The sequence below is a fragment of the Solea solea genome, chromosome 2 (genome assembly GCF_958295425.1).
Source record: "Solea solea chromosome 2, fSolSol10.1, whole genome shotgun sequence".
Classification (NCBI taxonomy): Eukaryota; Metazoa; Chordata; class Actinopteri; order Pleuronectiformes; family Soleidae; genus Solea; species Solea solea.
In genome coordinates, this window is record NC_081135.1 from 28,170,616 (window position 1) to 28,196,932 (window position 26,317).

Sequence of the window (26,317 nt, forward strand, 5' to 3'; positions counted from 1 at the left end):
GGCTGTCAGAGCTGTAGTTATCTATCCAGTCACAGGAAATGTGTGCATTGACTGCAAATGTACCATATCTCCCTCACACATATGATGGTTCATGAATATTTATATTCCCTGCTTTTTGCCTCTTATCCTCAGTGGCATGACAAGGATAACAGACTCCACTACAAGGTTAATATAAAAATAAATTCTCCTGCGCTCTGACACTATCATATCATTATCCTGATAAATGTCATTTAAACTGCTGTGAATTTGCATTAAATATCTTCTCTTTACACCCTATTCTAGACCAGTGATGACTTAATCACAGTCACAAGAGCATATGTGAACCTTGTAACACACACACACACACACACAACAGGTGCAGAATAAGGTCTGGCTGTGGACACATAATTGCAGCTAGTGTCACATGGGCAGCTTGGGAATGGGAAGCAGTGGATATGCTGTAAATGCTGGAATAAGCTGGCACTGTGGGTCACCACATCATCAATTATTCACCACCACACAAGGACAATCCCTTGACGTCGGTACGTGAAATAGCATGCTTCATTTGAGGCTTTTACGGCATTGTGCTGAGATATCACACCAGAGGTGATGATGTTTGCTTTGCCACTCTGACATTTAAATGATCATTTATTAATGGCGTGACATGAACACATGCTGTACCAGCAGAGCATTTCTAATTTAAGAGAGCACCGAGGCCAGTTTGATGCAAATTCTTATTGCTTTATCACATTTAAGGATGAGAAATATGACAGGGGCAACTGTGTTTTCACACCAGATAATCACGTCACAGTATTTCACAAATGAGACAGACACTTATGTTCATGCGGTTGAAAAAGTGATGTCAAAGCACATCTGTATCATACATGTCTACATCAAAAGTGTCAGTCTTACAATTACAGGAAACACAACGATTTCAGAATAAAGCTTACAAAAGGAACATTCGTGTAATCTAAGAAGTGTCGTCGAGTATGAAAGATTCACATATTTGGGAAAACTGTTAAAAAGTCAGTGTGCTTTTCAGCTTGGCGCACATTTAGATCTACACTCATTTAATATTCACAGATGAAAAAGACATGACAAAAGAGGTCAATACACATAGCAACATTACACTAAATGTAATATGATGCAGGTTTGCTGGCGTATTTATTCTTAATCTGATCAGTGCCATGCTGAGTGTCTATGTTCTCAACTGTTCAGAGCTTAACCCTCAACTTATTCTCATTTAAATCATGCATGTATTCCATAGGAAATAGGTGACGTCAAACTATGAAATGCATAGAAACAAATACCCAAAACTACAGCTACGACGGAAGCCTGGAAACATTCCCCTGTCAGAGTAAATTACACTGTTGAGAGTGAAAGATATAGAAAAATAACAGTCTCCCTTTGTACTTCAAGATACAGTTTGCAGTAGATTAGCTATATACTGGTAAAACAGTTTGGTCGCCCACTTCTGCTGTGCATACAATTTTAAACACACACTGTCGGTATGACGTGGACCAAAAACAGCTGTGGTTTCAGCACAAGGGGTTTTCTCCCAGTGTCGCCTACTATCTTCAAAGTGACGAGTGCAAACATGACGTCTGTACAGAGATATGTGCACAGACCATATTTCTGCATTTACAAAGAGTTCGAAAATTTAAATGTGCTACTTCAATTTAAAATGAACTCATATTACTGTTATCATATACTGGAATAAAAGTCAGCACCTTACAATCAGAGGAAGTTGGGATATAGAAAATTAGGTTTAGGAATATATTATTTTATTTTAAAAAGAAAAAAGAAACTGTGAAATCAAGCCAAGTGTTTTTGTATCCCTCACCATTGTGACTCAAAACTACCATGAAAACTCAATACAATCCTACTTGGTGCTTTAGTGTTTGTGTCAATATTATTCTTGTGTTAAGTATTAAATAATAATAATAATAATAATAATAATAAAAAAAGCTGGTGTGGTATTTGCTACCTGCTCTAAAACGGAGCCTATGGATTCAATAAACCCACCATCCCATAAATTAAGAAAATGGGAAAAAAAAAAAAACATACAATCTACATGAACAGTGTCTCCCAGGTAGTGATCACCATGAGCCGAACACCTGCAACAGGAACAAAAATAAGTTATAATCTTTTTAGAAAAACAACAAATGTGGTTATTCCCTTAAAAATATATTATAATAAACCTTAGAAAACAGCTTGACTCCATATTTAAGATATGTGCGATTAGTTGTGGTCATGGACCAGTCAGTAAACTTTATCCTGTGAATCAAAACAATGTCAGACTGATTGAAAAATGATGCACTGCTGGTTCAGACAGGTGTTTCACCCAAACAGATTGGACAGGGGTCTGGTTCGAAGCGGACTGCTGGGAAGCTCCTCTCCTCTCCCAAATTCCCCCGTGTCCCGAAATGAGGCGCTGTGGATGATCTGAGCTCGGTGGCGCCCCCTGTGCAGCCTGGCGTTTAAGCGGCTCAGAGACGACTTCCTCTGCATTCCCTCTCCTTTCATCTTCACATTCCCGGCTCCCTCCTCCGCCGCCTCAGCCGGTGGATTCAGCAGCCGCAGCGGGTTCAGACTGCCTGGCAGGACCCGAGGAAACCTCCACGCACGCCCTTTTCCACCACTGCCGCCACTGGTGTTTTCGCTGTCTGACTCAGTCCCCGGTGAGGTGACCAGTCCCTCGTCCTGCAGGTCAGCAGCCAGCGGCGGGGGAAGATACTGGATGGCTCGTCTTCCGCTGTAGTCTCGAGCCTCGAGGTCTGCCTCCCAGTCTGACAGCAATACCCGAACCACCTGTCAGTCACAGCACAACACAAACACAGACTTTTGGAATCAACAGCAGGCACAAAGAGAGGCACTTGTTTGACCTCATTTCCATCTAGTATTACTATAAGAGGGAAATTATGATAAGTTGACATAAACCTTTACATTTTTCAGAAAAGCATAACTAACTAGATTATATTCTGATTTATTTATATTCTGGAGTTGATGTGTTTTTGTTTCCACTAGTGGACACATTAAAGACCTTGTCCACAGTGTCACAGTACATTTTTTTTTACTTTCTTACGGTACTAGTACTCAGCCACCACGATTTGTCTTTTTCTAGTGGTTAAAATGATTGTTACAGCTGCAGAAATAAAGCTTTGACTGACTCAGTTCATACCAACTCTTGTTTTTACCTCTCTCCACACACTGTTTGTTTGTATTCAGCACAGGGAATTGAAATTCCCTCACAAATGGTCACAGGAGACCACATGCAGGGCGGTATGAAAAGTCGTAGTTATCGCTGTCCGCCTGAGATCGAATCTAATATACTCTTTCAGTGGGCTGTGTTAAAGTGAACAAAAGGTCACATATAATATTTCACTTAGTACCTATATCGTACAAGCCTGTTGGTGCAGTGTTATGATCCGGTGTTGCTTCAGTTGGTTCAGTCTAGGTTCAGCAACGTTATGTGTTCAGCCGACTATCAAAAAATACTGAATGACCAGGTTTTTCAGGCATATTCCAAGACAACAATGCCAGGACACATTGGAAAAGTGTGGTCCGTGGAGCATGAGACATAATTTCACACATGGACTAACCACAGAGGCTGCCATTTTGGCAAGTTTTTTTCAGTAGCACACAATGGATGGACTAACTATCTTTTTGAGTTTTAATGCGAACAGAAGTCTCTTTTTATGCCTGAGTGAGGCAGCATATAATAGTACATATACAAATTCAGTGTATTTCTTTTGCCATGTTGAGGTAAGACTTCTAATGACTTCATCTGGAGGTGACAGACGGTGTGTGATTATCTGCTGATTCACTGCTGCACATGTAACATAATGAAACTCCACCAGCGCCGTTGTCGCAGCAACCCACCTGTGTGTGTCCATGCATGGCTGCCAGGTGTAGCGGTGTGTATCCAGCACTTGATCTCACGTTTACATTCACCGGTATAGCGTTCTCCTTGGCGAAGCCCAGCAGCTGGGAGAGCAGCTCGGCTTTGCCTTGCTTGGCCGCCCAGTGGAGGCAAGTGAAGCCGGTCACAAAGTCTCTCTTGGTCACCAGGCTGGGTTCGACAGCTAACAGGGAGTGCAGGCTTTCCCATAGGCCGTCTGAGGCGCACAGCATCCACTCGTGCTCCAGTGGGTCCAGAGTCACTGAGGCACAGTCTTCATCGGTGGCTGATGAGACGATTGATACCGAATCGCCGTCGCTCTTCAGTGAGTCTCGGAGGCGTGAGCCGCGGTCGATCAGAGACCTCCGAACCTGCGAGAGAGAAAAAAAAATCATGCGTGAAATTTTAATTGAAAATAACATTTGCAATTTCAAGATATTTCAACAGTTTTAGATTTGAGATTTGAGATGATCTAACAACCCTGGTCAGATCATAGGATCCTACCTCAGAAGAATAAAAACTGTTTCTGTGATTATTCATCACGCATTATAATCACATCATCATTTAACTATCATTATCATTATTATTATTATTAGTATTATTAGTATTAATAATAATAAACTTATTTATCAGCAGACTATCTCACATTCTTGGACCCTGCTGCTGCGCATTAAAGGATGTCCGAATATTGCCATAAATTACAAATACTTAAAGGTTTTTCCAAACTAAGAAATCCAGTATCCTCCTACCTGAGGAGAACTACTCATCATCAGCTCTATGAAGTTCCTGCGACTTCCTTTAGGCGTGTTGATATCTCCAACTGGACCAAAACCTTCCAGGGCACTGTCTTCAGACAGGCAGCTGGTCAGCATGGCCCGCTGGGAACCCTTGGAAACCCTTCGTGCTGCTCGCACTTGCTGACTGTGGAACCAACCAGGGTGAGCCTGGTCCAAATCTGGAATCCCAGATATAATTGGGGCCGACTCTCGCCTCCTCCTGTCCCTCAGCTTCACCTCTCCTCTGCCTCCGGAGGTTGGTGTTGCAGCATTCATCTTTATCTGGGAGGAGGTTGCAGGTTGTCCGTTGCCATTCGACTGTCTGTCATTATCCGGGTTTGCACCAGGTGGGCTGGATTCACCTGTGACCCCATTAAACAAGTAGACATGGAGAATTTATTGAGTCATCTAAACCTGAACTCCATTTCATCCTGCACAGGTGTGCGTAGTTAGAGTAGAGTAGTTAGAAAGTCTAGGAGAAAAACATTTGTAGGTCCAGACCCACTCTCTAGGAATGACTGGACAACTCACTTTTGTACACTTTTGTGTGAACATACTTTTGTACAAACTGTGTCTAAAGAAGTACAGGTTAAAGGTCAACCGAATTGGGTTTTATGTGTCCATATCGATCTTTATATATCTGGGCAGTCAATGGCTGTGATTCTTTCTTCCATCTTATAAAATATAGCAGTTTAACAAATTCAACACAAATTGCTTTACACACCAAATATGTATTGAACAATAACTGTCCGCCTCACAAAGACCAAACATGTGGAACACATAACTCCTGAGGTCCTTCTGACTTGCTGGCTCACTGTGAACCATCAGCTATAACTGCTACTTTTAATTTATTTTACCTCTCTATGTAAACGTTTTTACTGTGTTTTATGTTGCATTTTATATCGTTAATGATGCTGTATTTCTCTTTCCTTTATATTGTAAAGCACTTTGATAGGCCCTGTTGTTAAATGTGCTATATCCAATCTACATTTTGTGACTGCTATAATATTACAAACTAAATATTTAATACATAAAACAGGTAATGGAAGAAAAATAAACTGTCAAATTAACCTAATAGCGTCCAGTTAATCGGTCTACCTCGAACACAGACCCACACATGTGAATACAACCTTTGCTACAGGCATGCTGTGACATATTAAGATGCATCATTTCAGAAAATAAACCGATATAATATTAAGAAATGGACACAAAGGGTGGATCTCGCTCACCTGTTTGCTCTCTGTTTTCGTGGTTGCCGTTGACACTGTTGTCCACTGGCTCGTGGATATTCCCGTTGCACTCAACGTCCGCACGCATCATCGACTCTGGGTGACCGTCAGCGTTTAAACAAACAAATTTCACGCCGTCCTCCACCTTCACGAACCCCACGCTCTCCACAACACGTTTGAGGACCTCGCGATCTACCCCTTCCTTCGACGGGTCATTTCCCCCGAGATCTGCTAGGAAATGATCGATCAGCTCCATCTGTCGGACCCTCCCTCCTCTCTCCATCAGGAACTCCTGCACGTCTTCCTCTGTGCAGACGGACGCCATCATCGTGCTACACCGACGCGAACACAGCGCGGAGATAGTCGAGTCTCAACGGCGAGTGTTTCAAAATGTCGTCATGTTCATGTTGCTGTCATTCACTAACGTCGGTGACAAACGGATGACAAGACAGCATCACCCTCTCTCCGGACTCCGGCCTCATCCTCTCATCCGTGGGGAAAACCAGTAACGGGCTCCGGTCGCTAGGGGTCCCACTTGTTCATTGTGGCAACATGAACGTGATGCGTTTGCGTGCTCCTCGTAAATTCTGGCTCCCAAAGTCTCCTAAAGTAGTTCATTGATGAAAAGTGTGTTACTCTGATTGCTACTCTTAAAAAATGTAAAGCCAATATTTCACTCGAGACTTTGCCACGGTGGCGTGAGAAGAAAATTGAAATAGACATTGCAATTAGTAACAATTTAAATCTTTAATATTTAAATACAATCCGGTAAAAGTTTGTTTTTCTTCATAATAAATGCTAAAAGACAGACACCACAGACCTCACATAGATCATCTTTGCTACAAAAGCACTGTATAATTACAAATAATTTCCTATTTCTATACATAAGGCTGTGTTGTGGTTGGTTTACTTTCGAGTTATTTGTTTGTCTGTGATATAAGTGGTTCACTTTCCAACTCCCGAGGTAAACGTGTGTGATTCAAACAAAGAAAGCAGACCCAGCAAAATACTGTTTCAAACATCATTTAATTAAACTCATGTAACAACATTTTTTTGTAATTTCCTCGCGTGACAACAAAAACTTTGTGAATAGTTGTAACGTTGATACGGATTCATATTTTTATGACAGTCTGCCACATACCACAATCGAACTGTACCATTATCAAGAGAAGGGGGTGTGTTGTGTTACCTGAGTAAATTAACGATGTTTGAATTAAATTCCCTACAATTGTAGTATACTGTGCTTCTCAAAATAAACAGATGTTTTCATCCCTCTTGTAGTTTCGTCTCATTTAATGAACAGAAGTTGCCAACGCAAACGCTCAAAATAAAACTTTCACCTCATTCTTGCATTGTTTACGTTGGTGTAGTCTGTCCAGTTGTCGACTGTGGACGCTGTGACTGACTGAGGCGGGCGGTCCTGACCGGGATTGAGGGAAAAAGAAAGACTGTTAGTCAGATTTGTAATAAATAAATCTCGGATATTAACTCCGGTCGCGAAAACCATGGCCTCTTCAGACGTTGCTCGGCAGCCGGTTAGTACTTTCCTCACCCTGTGGTTGACAAATGACACTGTTCCTGACAGTTGAGTAGGGAGTGTCCTGGGTTAGCATTATGCTATCTACAGCTAGCCTGAGAACTAGTTTCTTTCTGTCGTTGACGTTATTATCACGTTCAGTCCCCACTGAAGTTCGAACAGTAACGTAGTGTAGATTACAAGTGGGCATACGTTTTTCGAGTTGACATTTATTCAGAATATCTAGTGGCTAGTGGAAACTTTAGTTTTCAACTTTTAAAATTGAATTCCGCATTACATCCTTCTCCAAAATACACCCATGGGGGCGGGACATGGGCAGTATGGGGCTAGCACTGTGGTAGCCATCCAAATATGAATAAAAACTCATGAAAACATAGTCGAGCAGTCCTGTGCTGTGGTGTTACCAGCACCGAAATTAACCAAAATATTACTAGGTATCAGGTAATAATCGTTAATTATGGAGATGACTAACTATGTAAGTAGCTCGATGAACGCCACCTAATTTGTACAATTTTTTTTAATGAAATTGGGTGGATACGTATTTGAACCAATAAATCTGTTCAGAAGTAAATAACTTGTGCAGATGTTTTCAGTGTTGACCCTCTGCTTCATTGATAACCCTAGCTTTCTGTGTAGGAGGACACCAGGATCTCTGGATAGATGGATTTTTTATCTATTTATGTGAGATACCTAGACCTTTTATTAGTTTTCAAGAACCAGTTGTGAATGAAATCCTCCCAATAGTAAAACTATTCAGTGAAAACAAAGGTTTTATATGTATTGGGCAGTAGCTTTTTATGATCTATTTTCCATCCATCCATCTATTCTAACACTTTATCCTCCTCCACATCAGGGTCGCAGGGGGCACTGTTCAATTTTAATTAAGTTTATGGAAAAAAAAACACTTAATACACAATCTAATATGGGTTAGTGTGTATCCCCTCTAAAACAGTTAGTATGAAACGGTGGTATGTGAGTCACTCTTGCTGTATTGTTGTATTTTGTTGTGAATGCCGGGTCAACGATCCTGAACAATTGTTTCCTGTTTTCTTTATTTTTTTCTCTCTTCAATTTCCCCTCAGGACAAAGGAGCCCGACCCCTGTCCCTGGCAGGCCATGTGGGCTTTGACAGCCTCCCAGATCAACTTGTTAACAAATCCATCTGCCAGGGTTTCTGCTTCAATATTCTGTGCATTGGTACATATCTCACACGCACACACACACCTAAACATGTATTCATTTATGTTATGGGGGACTTTTTTGCTTTTTGTCCCCATAAGCATAAGGAAGACCGGTCGCTATAGTGTGACTGTGTGAACATTTTTATTTCCCCACAACATGATTAATACCTGGAACACACAGAAATAATGTTTCTTATAGGAATAGTGTTGTGATAATGAGGATGCTGGTTTAAATGTGTTGATAAAATCAGTTGGTGTTCAGACATCCATCCTGAAGCAAAATTACTTGATCTTAAATAACAACATCTTTTTCTGGCTCTAGGTGAGACTGGTATCGGCAAATCCACTCTTATGGACACTCTCTTCAACACTAATTTTGAGAACTTTGAGTCCTCCCACTTTGAGCCTCAGGTGAAGCTACGGGCCCAGACGTACGACCTGCAGGAGAGCAACGTCAGACTACGCCTAACTGTGGTCAACACTGTGGGCTTTGGAGACCAAATGAACAAACAAGAAAGGTGGGAGGAGTGTGCAGCAGTAAAGATTAACCTTAAAATGTGTTAAAGAATGAATGTGTTTATAAAAGTATTTCATTAAACACCTTGTTTTACTACTTCTCTGTCTTTACCTGAAATTCATATCACTGATCAATCTTCTGTGTCTTTCCTGAAGCTATCAGCCAGTGGTGGACTACATCGACAGACAGTTTGAAAGTTATCTGCAGGAGGAGCTTAAGATTAAACGCTCTCTTCACAACTACCATGACTCGCGAGTCCATGCCTGCCTTTACTTCATCTCCCCCTCAGGCCATTCACTGAAATCCCTGGACCTGGTCACTATGAAGAAACTAGACAGCAAGGTAGGCAAAGGATTGTTTTGTAGTGTGCTATAGAGTCACACTAATGTGTTGTGTTATACATAAAATGCATAATATTCACTTGGAAAGTACTGTATGTCTTAGATAAATAGGAACATAAAGCAATTGGACAAAGTACTCCTTTGAGGTTCCACTGATTAATTATACCAGGTAATGACTATTTGTCATTGGCTGGCTCATAACTGTGTGAGAAGGAAATGATACCACCACACATATATTATAAATAACGTTGTTATAAATTAAAGGAATACAAAGAAGGTAAGCCTGTGAGCAGGTAAGCTGGGTTAACAGGTTGTGAATGCATGCATATTAAGCCCTTATTCATAGATTCCTGAGCCTTAATGACTCAGTTGTCCTGCATGCCTGTAAAGAGCTCAGCTCCACCCTCTTTGATTTTGTGAATGAAAAGTGAACAGCACATCACCACAACAAAAATAAAAACCTACCCCATAGGCTGTGCCTCACTTAATGTTAAGTGAATACCTCACGTATTTTTATCAGAGTCCGAATTCCTGTGCAAACACAGAAAAACCCACAAGCACAGGACATATGATAACACGTAGGGCATAAAATTAAAGCATAGTCTGTATTTGTGTACAGTAAATTGACAAAGTCTGTATTAAAGTGCAAGTGCATAGCAGAAATGGTTCCTCATACCATATGATGAGTGACAAAAGTAATGTCACGTGATTGTCATTATTCATTTACCAAATATGGTACTGTGTAATCACTGTGTAGAATCATCTACTGAAGGTTGGCAGTTGGATCCCGAGCTTCTTAAGTCTGTGTGTCAAAGTGTTCTTGGGCAAAGCAGGGACTGAATCCCTGATGGTTGTGCTGACAGAGCCTGAATGATGTGTGAAAGTGCTGAAGGAATACGTGTGTGGTGAATGTGAGGTGTAGTGTAAGTGCTTTGAGGGATCTTAAATAAAAAGCACGGTATAATTGAAGTTGTTCACGATCCAGCTCCCTAAAACTCCTCCCATCGCTCAAAGTGTTCGAAAAACTTTCCCATGCTCCCTCTGTTTACTGACTTTGTGTTTCTTTGTGTGTTTGTGTGATTTCACTGCTCTGAAGTGCCAGTAGCCCCGGATTTGCGTGTGAATGGAGTAGGAAAGCAGTGGAATGCTGTCGTACACACACACTTGGGTTGTCCTTTTGTGTTTCTGTACAGATACACATAGTAAGAGCTATTTGTTGATTGTGCAGCTCTGACAGAGAGAGACAGTCCGTTACTCAGGCAGCTGCTGGAATAGCTCTCCGAGCCGTGTTTTGTTTTCTCTGCTGGGATCAGTGTGTGTTCTGCTTGTGTGTGTGTATGGTTGTGTGGTCTGGCCCTGAAGCCCGTCTGGTGACAGTAACTCATTCCAGGCCTCTGGCTCTGGTACGACATGATGACGGACAGGCAGGAATGTGGGATGACTTGGACAGCAGAGTGGGCAGCTGGGCCAGAAATAACAACGTCTTGTTTTATTTCAAAAGGGGTTTAAAAAAAAGATTTTTACAAAAGGGTTTTCAAAACAAACACTGATAAATGATGACCACATTTTGGTGTATTTTCTTGTTGTTTGTACTTTGAGTCAGGCGGATGGGGGGTGCTTTTATTTTGTCTGCTCACTTTTTCATGGTACTGTTGATTAGGGAGATTAATTTGTCTTAGCCCAGTTTCATAAAAAAGAGTAAATAAAACACCCTGTGGTTACAGCCAAAGTGCGTTTGAGCTTTTTTTTTTGCAGTCCTCTGCAGTATATTTTCTGAAGCTTGTCTATGTTTGCAGTAAATATTAGCCATGGAGGTTTCTGATCATCTCACATCCTGTCGTAGGTGAACATCATCCCAGTGATTGCCAAAGCTGACACCATCAGTAAGAGTGAGCTGCATAAGTTCAAGATCAAAATCATGAGCGAGCTGGTCAGCAACGGCGTCCAGATCTACCAGTTCCCCCTGGATGACGAGACTGTGGCCAAAGTCAACACTACGATGAACGTAAGAGCACACGCGCACACATTTTGAACAACGGGGTTTATAGTTTGATGTAAAAGCTTGATCAAACATCATTTGCTTACTTATTTAATGCAATATTATCAAAGATATCTCAGGTCACAAACTCAAATCTAGAGTAGTGTGTAAAGGACGGTTAGGACTTACATTTACATGTCACACATAAACATAATTGTGTTTTTTATAGGGTCACTTGCCATTTGCTGTCGTTGGCAGCACGGAGGAAGTCAGCGTTGGCAATAAGATGGTGAAGGCTCGTCAGTATCCCTGGGGTGTGGTACAAGGTGAGATCACAGTGTTGTGACTCAGTGTGTGTGAGTGTATGTTTCTGTCTTGACACATAGAGTCTAATGTCCGTATGATGTGTTTGTCAGTGGAGAACGAGAACCACTGTGACTTCGTGAAGCTGAGGGAGATGCTGATCTGTGTAAACATGGAGGACCTGAGAGAGCAGACACATACTCGCCACTATGAGCTGTACAGACGCTGCAAACTGGAGGAGATGGGTTTCAAAGACACGGACCCCGAGTGCAAACCTGTCAGGTAAGCAGTAAACTCGCACACCTCAGCATCTGCAGTACACACAAAGCAACTGGACATTGATAAGTTATGAGGTGTGTGTTTATGTAGCTTGCAGCAGACGTATGAGGCCAAGCGTCAAGAGTTCCTGTTGGAGCTGCAGAGGAGGGAGGACGAAATGAGGCAGATGTTTGTGCAGAGGGTGAAAGAGAAGGAGGGCGAGCTGAAGGAGGCTGAACGAGAGGTACGCAGACATGGAGACCCACACTTTTAAAACTATTTCTTTGTGTCCAAATTTGACTGGATGAGTGGTTGTCAAACATTAAAACATAGACAACAAACAAAGAGTAGCACCATTCTGACAAAAGGCAATTCAAAGTGCTTTACAGAGGCATAGCAACTCATTATGATACTGCAGAAAATATTGATTTGTTCTGTTTGTGTGTGTGTGTTTTAGCTCCAGAGTCGCTTTGAACAGCTGAAGCGCCTCCATGCAGATGAGAAAGCAACCTTGGAGGATAAGAGGAGACTCCTGGATGAGGACCAGAGCTCCTTCAGTAAGAGACGTGCTGCTGCTCAGCTCCTGCAGGCTCAGAGTCTCACTGCCAATGGCAAGAAGGACAAGGACCGCAAGAAGTAAGATAACAGAGAGTGAGGTTGAATGTGCTGTGGACACGTAATGTTTCAAGTGACATCGATTTGTAGGCGCTAAACTGAATTTAAATTGATTTGACTCCATCAAAATGTTTTCCACAGTAAAAAATACTTTTTGTAATAATGAAAAGGGGAAAATGCCTCATAGGCTAAGGAGTCAAGACAAAGGCAAAGTTTGTTTGTGGCGCTGTATAAAATAGTAGTAATAAGTTGTAACTGATGTACATAAATGTTGTGTTTCTGTTTTTTTCAGTTCCGGCTTCATGTGAAGACTCTGAAGTACACTCCACTATGACCAGCATAACCAGTGGCATTCTGCCCACATCCCTTCCAGCCCCTTGAGGCCAGTCTCCAAACAGTAACCAGGAAAACCCCACACAAACCAGCTGTGTGTGAGTTTGATTATGTGCCAAAGTTTAATGACTGTACTCAAGAATCCTCTGTACACTAATTATTTTTAATCGACTTTTGTGCATTTTATACCTCCTTTGTGGAATATTTTATATTTATCCTCTCCATTTTTATGTAAAACAATTTTTAGTTTACCTCTCTCCTTTTTGGTGCCCATCGACTGAGGGACACTTCAGTGGATGGAGCCTCATAAACCTTCTTAGTAGATGCTGAACACATACAAATAATACAAATACAAATAATACAGTCTAAGGGACATTTTAACTATTTGTATGTGTTATGTTTCATAATGTACCAAACTAGTCTTGTGACTTTCCTAACGCGACAGTCTGTAACACATGCTGTGCTGTGTTTGTAATTTATTAAAGGGCTCTTTTCAGCCATTAAGTTAACTTACCAGTTACTGCAAATACCAGAAGACTTGTTAAAATGATCAAAACATCTACATACTGTTCCCTTGCATCGGGGAGGAAAACAGTACGAGCACTGAGTCACGTTCAGACATTTTGTGTGTTTTAGTGACAAACGTGCCATTAATTCAAATGAATTCCAGCTATGTCACACAGTCCATGTCTAAGGGGGCTTACGTTGTTTTTGTGATAATTCCTGAAGTTGTATTTAATACATTCATCTTTGTCAGCTGTCATACACATGGTCACAGGGCATTACAACTTCTCCTCTTGGTCTGTTTTGTATTACTTTTTTTTTCTTCTTATCTCTCCTTGCTATTATCAGCCTTTAATAGGAGCCCACCTGCATTTAAAAAAACAAAAAAGAGAAAAACTCTGCAGGAGTCACTGACGCTTTTGTCATTACTCCAAGGGGAAATATTTACGTCTGTAAGTTGAACGTATTGTGTCCAATCACAGGTTTTTTATCACAAGGTGAGGCTGAGGCTTTGCTTGGGATTAGGTACATGTTACATCATATTTATAGATATATATGTGTGTATATATATATATATATCTCAATCACTTTATTTGCTTCCTTATTTTTCCTGCTGACACAAACAGCTGAAGTCTGCAAACCGTGAAAAAGAGCTGACTTGTGTGGGGGGGGGAAAAGGAAATCATATCAAGTCAGTGTGTCCTTGGGGAGTGAAGGAAGAAGAGTAGGATTCATTTGACTACAATGAAAGTGTTTTTTTTTAAATTCACTCGTCCCTGGAGTCTTGATTAGACTTTGTTTTTACACCTCATAGTCTTTTACAGTACAGACTAGTAAAGTGGGACACCGGTGCTGCCTGATACTTTGGTCCAGGGCAAGAGTGACCTCTGAACCACCAACGTCTAATCACATATGCTGCCAACTTTATATTCACACTAGTGCATAACATATTTTTGGTGCCTTACTTTTAGGAATACACTATTCGCCCTAGACATCCAGGGAGCACGCCAATGCCTAAAGGAGTAAAGCTCACCTGAGACACATATGTATTACACACATATTTAAGTAATAAACAGTGTTATTTGGGAGCGTGTTTTTATTCCTTCTTTCTAAATAAATCTTTGTATTTTTGTCATGATGCACTCTTCTGTGTGTGTTTTTTTTTTTTTTTATCTCAAGCTCTGCATGTTTCATTTGTTGTCACCACCAACAACAACTGTTGAACTAAAAATGGATGTCGTGCACCAGCCGAAATGTGAGACATTCTTGTGATATGTGATGCAAACCTGAGGTCACATTTAATTTCCCCAAGTTGCGTAATGTAGAAGTCACTCACTCCCTCATCCTCTCCCGCTTTATCCTCCACATGAGAGTTGCAAGAGCTGCCGGTACCAATCCCAGCTGACGTAGGGCGAGTAACCTTGAAGTGCCATCTCTAATTAGCTTGAAACAAGAAACTTTGAAGGAAGATGTCGTGACAATCGATGCAATCAACAGGATCTTCACCTTTCCTTGCCCCCTGGTTGGCTCAGAGAGAAGTGAGTGCAGGGATTTCTCCCAGGTGAACGCTATCTCACCACTGCAGAAATCTGGGAAAAAAATCTAAAATTGCTGCCTGCCTCCTGCTAAGCCTAAATATACCAGTTAGATTCTGTGTATGAGTCAAGACCTGCATCCAAGGTAGCCGCCACACTGCTTTCACATACACCCCTGTCACCTTTTGCCACTCACTCTAAATGCAAATGGACCTGGATCATGGGAGGAGACAGGCTTGGCTACTGTAGATGAGGTTGTCATATAAGGGGAGCGGTGGCTACGAGCTGAAGTTTCCAATTACACACCTCCACCATGTGCCTGACACTGGGGAGAATGAGGGGAGGAGCCAAAGATAGAGGTAATGATGAAAAACAGCACTCTTTACCAATGTGATGAAGACCATGTCGTTAGTTAATGAGCACACTGTAAGTAAGTGTGGATAAAGGTCCAGTGCAGGCCTCACTCTCACTCATTCACCTACTGCTCCACATGAGGGTCGCGGGGGACGCAGGTTCCAATCCCAATCAATAAGGCGAAAAGACAGGGTGTTTTGTCCACAAACCAAGACATTTGAGAACATCATTGCCCAGGTTTGAGAAACAATGATTGACATTTTCTCTGATTTTATCGACCGAGTGATTACTCGATTAACGGAGAAAATAATTGACAGATTAATCAATTATGAAAATAGTGTGCTAGTTATTCACTGACAAACATGGGAGAGGTAGAGGTGAGTGGAGGAGTCACTTATTCTGAGACACATGTAGTAGAATTATATGATTCTCAATTCACTGAAACCCAAATTAACTCAACATCTATTTACAACCTTATGAATCTGCAACAGACTGAAGAAATAGACACTGAAATACGGCTTTAAAACAAAGGCATTTATTGCGAAAAATGCACTTAACATGAAAAAAACAAACAAAAACAAATCAACCACGGGTCATCAGTACAAGACGATGTATCATGGTCACATGGTAGAGAGCGCTGGTCAGCGCAGAGCATGACTTCAATGGCACAAAAGGCCTATAAATATTCTGCACAATATAGAATTATATTTATATTTATATTTATATATATATATTCTTTTTCGCTTTCCCTTGCTGTTCTTTTTCCTTAAAGTTCCTTTTTGTTTTGTTAAGAGCTACATACGCAGGCTCCCTTCCCTTACACACACACACACACACACACACACACACACACACACACTCTCAAAAACAAATACACACATCACACATTCGAACAAATATGGCCGACATCTAATTCAAGAGGGTGGTACAGCAATTTTGTAGCAAGTCCAATAAAATATAAAATTGGATATGCATTCATGCCGGTGGGAATTATTACCACCGCTGTTGGTGGCTGGTTGACATTTTCCAAGCCTTTTACCATGAGAAACCCGCGTGGTATTTACAACCAGGACAAAAACACAACAGGAGTGAAAACCAGCAGCTCAAGCCGTTTATTTCATGTAAAGTGACCACTGTGCGGCGGTTGTATTCCTGATGATTTGACTCTTGTAAACTCTTCCCTTCATCACATCCGCCCTCAAAAGGAAAAGACAGCGGAGACACAAACACAAAGACCTGTGCTTAAGTTTGACTCGGTAGAAATGAATGAAGATGAAGCTAGTGGCTGCTGAAGTCATATAGTTTAATATTTGTGTCTTGTGAGCGTGGTTTGGCATTTCTAGGCACCAGGTTTTTTACCAATGCAGACATGTTTGGATTAAAGTTTCCAGTACGTGATATTTCATGGAAAGAGCTGCACGTGTCGTCTCACACACGCCCAACAAGGATACACTTAGACATTTTTAATGAATCATGAGGTACGTAAGGAAATGATAAGCCGCTCTCTATTAACAATCCCACTGTATGACGTCAGTCTAGCCCAGCAGTTTCTTAATCCTGGGCGTTTCAGATGTTTCCTCGCGCCAACACACCTGTTTCTAATAAATGGGTCGTTATCAGGCCTCTGCAGAGGCTTGCTGACGAGGTGATCATTTGAATCAGGTGTGTTGGAGCAGGGAGGCTTCTAAACCATGCAGGACAGTGAGGAATGAGAAACCCTGGTCTGGAACCTAGTTTGTGTGACCTGTGACCTGTCACGTCCATGTTTTTGTTCACTTTCCTTCACAGTTTAAGATATAAGGATTTTCCCATAACAAAGTAACAATAGTTTAAAATTCAAGTTTTGTGCTGCCCTTGTGCTTCTGATATATCATCTATGCTGTCTCTGTTCTTGCTGGGAGATTATATTAATCCTCTCTCCACCCAAGGTGTCTAAGGCAGTGTCAACCCTGGTCCTGAAGACTCACTGCCCTGCCTGTTTTAAAGGCTTCCTTGCTCCAACACACCTGATTCAAATAAATGGGTCGATAACGGGCTTCTGTAGAGTTCTGACCAATCTCAAACATGCAGGGCAGTGGGTTCCCAACACCAGGATTAAGAAACTCTAGTTTGTGTGTGAGCTGTGACCTGCTGGAGTTTTTGGTTTTATGTGTTAAAAGAGTTGAAATGAGGATCCCAGATTGTGCTTCTTTCTCTAATTTATGTCAGTTTTCCCATGTTTTTGTTCACTGTCCTTCACAGTTTAAGGGATTAGGATTCACAATAGATTAAAAAACATCAACAAAGACTTTTGTTTTCCCCCTCCCCAAATTCAAGTTTCAAGGTTTATGCTGCACTTGTGCTTCTGATATATCTTCTGTTCTGTCTCTATCTGCCGTGTCCAAGGCAGTGTTTGTCAAGCCCGGCCCTGGAGACTCCCTGCCCTGCATGTTTTATAGGTTTTCTTGCTCCGACACACCTGATTCAAACGAATGCGTCGTTATCAGGCTTCTGCAGAGGTCTGGTCATTTGAATCAGGTGTGAAGGCAACTTTTAAAACATGCAGGGCAGTGGTTTCCCCAAGACCAAGGGTTGAGAAACACTGGTCTAAGGTGTGAGGGAATCAGCCTGACCTGTGTGGCTGGTTGTAGTTTGTGCTTTGTTCTGGCCCATTATTTATAAAAACAAACAAACAAACAAACAAAAACAGGAGAATTGTTACTGGTTTCTCTCGCTGATATTTCACAAACACACACTCACACTCACACACACACACACACTCACACTGAACTCGAGCTCTGAGTTTCGCTGTGCTTCAATCTCCTGAATGTCGATGGTTGTGGCAGGACGTAAACAAGACAAGCTTGAAATCCACACTCAGGAACATAGAAATTCACAAAAGCAAAAGACCGACTATACACTGACTGACGCGGTACAAAAATACTTGTTTTAAGGTTGACAAGATCAGAGAAAAAGCTGTCGAAAGTTTGGCAGTCGAGTGTTGAGTAGTTGTTAGTCCCTGCCCTCTGATTCACAAGTATTTCTGCCTCCAACCGTACATTCCACCACGATCTGATCAAATCTGCACATCTTGTTTTACAATATTGCTGTAGTCCCAACAAAAACACTTAATATCCCAACAAAAGGCAAGTCTTCCCGTCTCATTCGTGCCATAAACTTCTCTGGATAAAAGGATTGTAATGATTTTGTCTTAAGAAAAAAACCAAAAATGAGGCCTGCCCTTAAAATACCATGGAAATCCCTTCTGTCAAACAAATAAATGTGTAAAATACTGAATATTTAGACATACTGGCAGGTTGTATCCGATATTCTTTTGTCTGTAATTCCACACAGAAGATCAAAATACAACTCCATAAAAACAAATCAGTGTTTTGGTGTCACTTCTCGTTCCTTTGTACATTCAGCAAGCCAGTTTATTCAGTTCAATGCAGCTGCGAGAGGTCTGCCAAGCACAAATGGAAATCAAAAATATGGTCTGGTATAAAGTCATATAACATATATATAAATAGAAAAAAAAAAAAGATCACTTAATCCATATTTCACTTTTTGCACCATTTTCAAAAAAATGATTTCGGTTTCCCGTGACAGGTCGTGACACAGCATGGCTAGTTTGGAACAACACCAACATCTATTTCAACGCATATGAAAAACAATAACAATGCTACATGCATTAACATATACTGGTTGAAAAGAAACACCGTATGCTCGTTTGTCACAAACTAGACACAGATATGTGCTTACAGAGGATCCTTCCCTCATCACCTAGTGGTACGTTCCCCCACTTTTTTTTTCCTCAATTGAAGAAAGCACCCAAATTCATGTTCTGAGGTCTCAGTGGAAAAAAGCAGAGCCGACGCTTCTTGTGCTCGTGTTTGCTGGTGGATGATGCCCGAGGAGAAGAACCGGGAGGAGGGGAGGAGGGGGAGGAGGGGGGGGGGGGAGGCAGGGTTTTGTCTGACTGTGCTCTCTGAGTCTGTGTGCCGTCAGTAGTCAACAATCACAAGGTCAGGCCCCCTCTGGTCCAACGCTATCACGGGGCCAATGACCGGTGACAGCGTTGGTCCCAATGTGTGGGAAAGCTGCCGCGCTTCAAATGTGGCTGGAGCTGGTCAAAGCCGGCGCTAGCTTTCCTTTATATATGTGTGTGTGTGCTTGTATCAATATCTGTAATATCTGTAATGACCATATTGACTATATTTTAAAACCAGAGTTCCTTGACAGATTTTTCTGCTAGATTACATGAAGTTTCCCTACCGTCTCATATTTGACTGACCCCTGGCTTTCGTGTGTTTGTGTGTCTTTGTGACTCAGTGTGTGCGTTCTTCTTCATCTTCCGTCCGCTTTTTTCTTTCTTTCTCAGTTTTAGAAGCTCTCGACGAAGCTGCTGGGGAACAGGCCCGTCTGTCCCGTCCTCTGTAAGGTGCCTTTGAACCAACCGTCCTCCCGCTTCTTATGGACAAACACCACGTCTCCCTCGCGCAGCTCGATCTCCGCCTCGCTCTGCGGGGGGTAGGGCACCACCACGCGGTACCTGCCACACACACAGTCTTTAATGGATTCTAGAAATCTTCTGCATGTTGTGGTCACGTGTTTATTACACAAGATCTCTGGACACACTCACATGGTATGAATATGACTTTTTATATGTCATTAACCTGGTTCTTTCTCTCCCTAGTTTGTGTCTTTCCTTCCTTTCCTCTCTCTGTCTCCTCATCTTGCAGGTTGCAGGATCCAGATCCAGATTTCGAGGCTATTAATATCACCGTTATTATTATTATGCTATAATTAAAAGATAATTAATTTTTATCAACAGTCTCTACTGCTGCTGATATAAATTACATTGTATTTCTATAAACATGTCATCACTGTCCTGTATAAACTTGTAACTTGATACAGTTGTTGTGTATCTGCTCCTGGTCTCTCTCTTCTGTCTCTACCTCATCTCCCTCTTGTCCTTTCTGTCCCACACCTCTCCTCTGTCATGCTACTGGTCTTAATATCTTAATGTCTCACTGCTTTGGTTGGATGGTTGTTTATGGTTTAAGGCAGGCGTGTCAAATGTAAGGTGTGCGGGCCAGAACCGGCCCACCAGAGGGTCCAATCTGGCACAGGATGACCACACAGGATACTATACTTTTTAGTTCCAGATACGGGTGACTAAATACTTTATGCATTAAATGTAGATCCACTGTGATCTGTAAGGTGTAATGCACATGTGTAAATGGTAATTGCACTTGTTTCAGGTTTTGTTCATAATGTTGTGTAAAAAGATAAAAGGTTCATTAAAGGTAAAACAAAGGGAAATGTTTGGAGTTCTTGTTGTTCATAGGTTATTATGCTATTATTTTAGTGGTAACGGCCCACATGAGATTGCCCTATATGTGGCCCCTGAACTAAAATGAGATTGACATCCCTGCTGGAGTCAAATACTTAACACAGGGGTGTCCAAAGGGCCAGATTTGATAATTTGAAGACTTCCGATTCCAATTATCATTTTTAAATGGCAATGTAACCAAATCCAAGCCACGCAGGAGTGAAAAAAAACGAAAAATAATCTGCCTTCCTTTCACATCTGGAGTCAAAGAACCCGGGACTCTGGATTCAAGGCACAACTCCTTACCAGTTGAGCTAATGAGTGACATGTTTTTCTGTCTCTTTTTCTCCCGGGCCATGAATAATACATTATAAAAGGAGCTGCAGGCTGTACATAATCTGACTGAGGGCCGTGATTGTCCCGCGGGCCGGACTTTGGACATGCCCGACTTAACAGATCAGCCTTAATTTAATCTTGTGGCCATTCACTGCACAGTATTTACATTAAATTGGATTTAAAATGCAACGTGTTTCCTTTAAGGATACAATCATAATCTAACATGCCATTTTCTTTTCCATTTTACAACCTAACATAGAGAGAGAATACAATAACACCGCACAAATTCTATGAAAGTCTATTGACCTATCGCCCTTTATTGCTAGTGGCATGAGGACGTCGGCCAAGTACGCGGTCTCTAATCTGTCCTGAGGAAGGACTGCATTCATGCAGCTCAGGAAAGTGTCCACATGTGTCCTCAAACCTACTCAGAGTGTAGTTTCTGTGATCAGATCTGAAGACACATTTAACACAGACTGGGAGCATAGTTGTACGTGTGATCTGGACGTGATCGGATCCCTGAAGTGTGTGTGTGTACCTGTGTGTGTACCTGTGTGTGTGTGAGAGTGGCGCATCTGATGACTCATCTCAGTTGTAAGTGTCGCTCCTGGTCAGCACTAAGTGACAGATGGCTCACAGGCTTTAAAGTGAAGACCATCACCTTGATTAAACCCCGGTGTTACTTTGCCACAAAGTGGACTCAGTGCAGTAATAACTTATCGGTCATAAAGTTGCCTCTGGCTGATTCTGACTTTGTGTCCATTTATCCTCTGCTTGTGCTTTTCTTGTCAGCGAGTTTAAAAACTTTCACGACTGTCATTTCTTTCCTCCAAACTCTGTCTCCTCCCTTAGCTGTAAAGTCAGTGTAATAAAACGTTTTTGTCAGGGATTATTATGGTTTATTGTCAGTTTAAATTGTCCATATATCCCCTTTATATTTATTTGTTTTGGTGTTTCTGTGTGTTCATGTTTGTGTGCCCACCTCTCTCTGGACAGGGGTTTTGTTTCAGGCCGCAGGACCATCAGAGGGTTGCCAGCCCGTGTTGCCGGGGGAGACATGGGGAAGTTTGTATCGAGGGACCCGGACTTCCTGTGTAGTGGCTCCAGCCCTATGGCCCCGCCCATCTCGCTCTCAATCGGGCAGGAGCCGGCCCGCCCGGCCGACACCAGCGGGCAGGAACCTGAGCGGGCGTGATGGTGGTGGTGGTGAGGATGATGCGCGGGGTCTGTGGGGGTGTTGTGGGTCGGTGGGGAGGAGGGAGGTGAGCGGGATTTCTTCTTGGCCGCCGCACCAGACAAGAGCTTCAACAAACCTCCCGCTTTCCTCTCCTTCTGTGGATGGAGTGAGACAAAAAACAACAACAACAATGAATACACAAACACACAGGGATGTACAGCATGTTTTTGTCAGGCCTGCCATGATTGTGATAAATGTGAGTTTCTCCTCATGTTATTTAAAAATCATGTGTGTGTGTTTTATACAAGCAAGAAAAATTCCTTTAAACCCAAAACACAATCTCTCAGTGTTTGGTCTTTAAGATCCAAAAAACTACCCACATGGCAACCTTTACATCATCCGAGTATTTTTTTTCACAGCATAAAAAGACAAAAAAAGTCTTTTCTTCCCTCTGCTGCCCTTTGTTCAACGACTCAGGAAGGAAATAATGGTTCTGAGAGGATCTGAACAAGTGTTCTCGCTGTTCGTGCTATGAGCTTCTGCTCGGTTACTATGCGTATGTTCAACAGGAGGGTGGGTTAGCTCCATTAATGATCCTTCAGGCTGAAATAATGTGTACATACTGAGGGAGTCATCGAGGAATCAAGTGTAGTGAAGTGGTTTTCGTAATGACACCTACAAAAGCAGTTTCATGATTTCCCCCATTCAGCTTTGAATATGGAGGCCGTGTGCAATCATGTCCATTCAGCTCAACTCAATATCTCTCTCTCTCGCTCACTCTCACTCTCTATTGCCCGCTTGTTGCTGTTTTTTTGTTTTTTTTAACACTCAATCATAACAATGTGGATCAATTCCAAGCACATCTGAGCAAGAATTCACTTTATCAGTGATGCAGGGAGCCTTCATCATCATCTTTGTCTTCACTGCAGCCATTTGTTCCTCTAATAATGGGCTGCTGGATCAAGCATCCAGGTTTTTATACCCATTTTCTCCCTCTCTCGCGCTCTGTCATTGCAAAACTGAGTGATGCGGTTCTCACATAAATGTCATAAGTGCTGCAAATATAAGAGCTGGAGTAGAAAAGTCAAAATATAGACTTGTAAACATTTTTATATGAGGATAAGGATTAAAAAGAGACGGGGCAGTGGTGGAAGATGTTACGACAAAGCTCCACAGAGAGCGGAGGACAGAAAGTACACCATAAAGAGAGGCGGTGACCTATTACCCACAACCCCACCCTCCCGCGTTTTTATGCACTCTGTCAACATAGATCGGGACAGAGACCAATGATTTACTGGCGTTCTATAGACCCAGCCCATTCAAATGGTGGCCCGTGGGCCCATACCCGACTTCATAGTGGCCCCGCCTGTGGCTCCACCGGAGAAAAAATGAGAGAGACACTTTTCACTAGAGCTGCAACTAACGATTATTTTCTTAATCGATTAATCTGTCGCTTATTTTCTCAATTAATCAATTGGTCCATAAAATCAGAAAACCTTAAAAAATGTTGATCAGGGTTTTTCAAATCTGGAAATTATGATTTCTTTGTTATCCAGAGCAAAGAAACGAAGAAAATACTCACATTTAAGAAGCGTAAACAATCGGAAATCTTGTTTTAATCATGAAAAAAGCTTTGAACCAATTAATCGATTGGTTCCAGCAGTACGTTGTGTTTGTCTAGTATTGTGGGTCATATATGATATTTACCTTATATCAAAGAGAAACACATGCTAATACTGTGCACCTCTTTGATTTTATGCACTTTGAGTTGCACCTGAGATTTTAATTTGAAATAGTTACAGCTAATACTGTGCACTTTTTTATGCACTTTGAGGTGTGATGAAAATAATTGTATTGCTAGTTTTTTTAATTATATTTTTAATGCACTTTTTGATGTACTTTTATTAATGTGTCCTCACCTGTTGCAGGACAGATTTCTTGTTTGTAATTGTATATTCCTGCTATAGACCATGCATGTGTAATGGCAAGTTTTTTTGAAGCACTAAAAACATCAAACTCAAGATCAGACATTGATATCTGAGGAAAAAGTAAACAATTAAAAAGAGAGTCGTGAAATAAAGCGAGACCCACTACTAAATAAACATTTTTTCCCCTGCATACAACAAGCGCCACTTCTTCAGCGTTATATATTATTTCTCACAGGATGTGCGGATGTGATCTAGCTTTGTTTTTACATCATTAAAGTCTTTCTCACACATCCACTTTTCGTCACACCACCAATGCAGTCACCTCAGGTTCTACGCTGACGAGGGAGTGAACGATGCAGACGCACACACACACGTTTTCCCACCGCTTTGCCATCACAGATTTCCTTCCTGTCACGCGAATAAATCTTGTTTGAATTGTAATTTGGGAGCGGGAGGAGATGATGAAGATGAAAATAAAGACAAACAAAGGGAGAGGAGACAGAGCAATGCAGAGGGAGAAAGGAGCAGTGGAGGAGTCGAGGGGGGGGGGATGTGATGAAGGAGAATATAGAGGGATGAAGGGACAGCAAGAGTGAAGATGGGAGGAGAGACACTTTCATCAGCAAGCTTAAAGGCTTAATCTGCCTCCGATGAGTGTGTGTGTGTGTGTGCGTGCTTGTTTGTGTATATCCGTTTATATTGGCGGGTCACACACTGCTGCAGTTGTTCCAGAATTGACCACCAGAGAGCAGCAGACAGTCACCGTTTCATCTGACTCCACAGCTGACATGGAAGGGCATTAAAATAAATGCTTGTGTCTCCAAAGTGTGAAGTTTTATGTCATGCCAAATGTAAGAGAAGGGATGAGAGGGTTTTTAAAAGTCTGACTTGGACTTTTGCAAATTATACCGCAGAGCAGAGGTCTTAAACTTCTGGCTCGCAGGCACATGTGACCCTCCAGACCCCCCCCTTCTTTTTTTTTTAAGAAATAGATTAATTTAGCATCATAAATAAATTTTTATCGCAAACTACATATTGCTCCATATCGACTCAGACACTTTTATTTTGAAATTCTGTGAAATGTCCGTCATTGCGATATCATGATGGAATTTCGTGACATCATTTTAAGCTGATGTGAATAGTTTTTCACTTGACTGCCCGCCCTTCTGGCCAGACTAGATGCTCAGTGGCCCCAAGGTCATTTGAGTTTGAGAGCCCTGCCGTAGAGACTGCTCCACAGATACTCAATAATCCTCTTTACACCCTAAACAAGACAACATATGGAGAGAGCCTTTCGTGGAGAGTCACAAAAACAGACAAAGAGAAGCGTTCAGTAAGTCAAATGTATCCAGCGTATGTGATCTGTATCTGGATATGAGATTTTGGTCATATTGCAATTCAGGGTTTATAGAAAAAGAATGTTGTGGACACTAGTTTCAGTCCTTACAATACCTGTAAGAAATGACATGTTTAGAAAAAGAAAATCCAAAATAGTGGATGATGGGAGCTACATATTTTACTTGATGTACTCACTGTGTCACTGTGTTGGTTAAAAACAGTGTCTTCATGATATTTGAAACCACGGTGTTGATTTTCCTTTTTCCATGCCATGCATTTGTGTCTCAAACTATTCAAAATCAGTGAATGCAAAATGTAGTCGGTGTCCGTGATATGCAGCGCAGTAAAATAGCAGATACTTCTTTTTGGTTTAAATATCCCTTTAGTTGCTGCGCATGAATGAATTTTGCAGAAAATGGCGCGTGTCTAACGACGTAATGGTGGCAGCGCTCCAGACAGCGTGACACGGTGTTGACCGGACAGTATCCACACCGTCTGTGTGCCAGACAGTTATCATAGCTGCTCCACCATTTCCTCTGTGACAAAGATGGAATCTCACGTCTGACCTGAAACCTGATGATGACATAGTACTTTGCAACAGCTTATTATTTTTGTTGTAATTTAACTTTAAAAATGTGATTTATGGAGCTACCCTGCTGTTGTATTCTTGACTTAAAGATAATAAGAAAAACGCAGCATGTATTCATGATTGAACAGAAATGATCTTTTCTTTTTTTTTTTAGTTATAACCCTGAATAAAAAAGACAAGCTGAAGCCATCCTTGAATGAGACAATGTAAACAAGGCAGCTGCCTGTTCCATGGTCAATGAGCTGTTTGTCAGCTAGCCATGTAGTTAGATTAGCTGTCCCAGACAGTGAAGCC

At 41.7% G+C, this 26,317-nt stretch overlaps 3 protein-coding genes across 5 annotated transcripts in view; 1 reads left to right on the plus strand and 2 right to left on the minus strand.

The window, feature by feature from the left end:
- Positions 1–2,245: 2,245 nt before the first annotated feature.
- sowahca (sosondowah ankyrin repeat domain family Ca) lies at positions 2,246–6,440 on the minus strand. Its single transcript, XM_058621946.1, has 4 exons — positions 5,886–6,440; positions 4,630–5,018; positions 3,862–4,251; positions 2,246–2,790 (listed from the first exon to the last, which is right to left on the minus strand). Exons 1-4 carry the CDS (start codon positions 6,211–6,213, stop codon positions 2,320–2,322), a joined length of 1,578 nt encoding a protein of 525 aa, XP_058477929.1. The 5' UTR covers positions 6,214–6,440; the 3' UTR covers positions 2,246–2,319.
- An 821-nt stretch (positions 6,441–7,261) lies between these two features.
- Positions 7,262–13,105, plus strand: septin10 (septin 10). The gene is made up of 10 exons (XM_058621959.1): positions 7,262–7,420; positions 8,505–8,619; positions 8,926–9,121; positions 9,276–9,462; positions 11,305–11,466; positions 11,669–11,765; positions 11,856–12,024; positions 12,112–12,244; positions 12,458–12,636; positions 12,908–13,105. The coding sequence occupies exons 1-10, from the start codon at positions 7,391–7,393 to the stop codon at positions 12,921–12,923; spliced, it is 1,284 nt and encodes a 427-aa protein (XP_058477942.1). The 5' UTR covers positions 7,262–7,390; the 3' UTR covers positions 12,924–13,105.
- A 3,525-nt stretch (positions 13,106–16,630) lies between these two features.
- LOC131453978 (E3 ubiquitin-protein ligase SH3RF3-like) overlaps positions 16,631–26,317 on the minus strand; it is an 83,287-nt gene continuing 73,600 nt past the window's right edge. For 2 of the 3 annotated variants that reach the window (XM_058622518.1, XM_058622515.1), the window contains 2 exons: positions 21,974–22,323; positions 16,631–19,872 (listed from right to left, as the gene is read on the minus strand). In XM_058622518.1, the coding sequence (XP_058478501.1) occupies positions 19,704–19,872; positions 21,974–22,323 (519 nt within the window). In that variant the 3' untranslated portion in view covers positions 16,631–19,703. The remainder of the gene's footprint in view (positions 19,873–21,973; positions 22,324–26,317) is intronic. The other variant, XM_058622517.1, reaches the window with a different exon arrangement.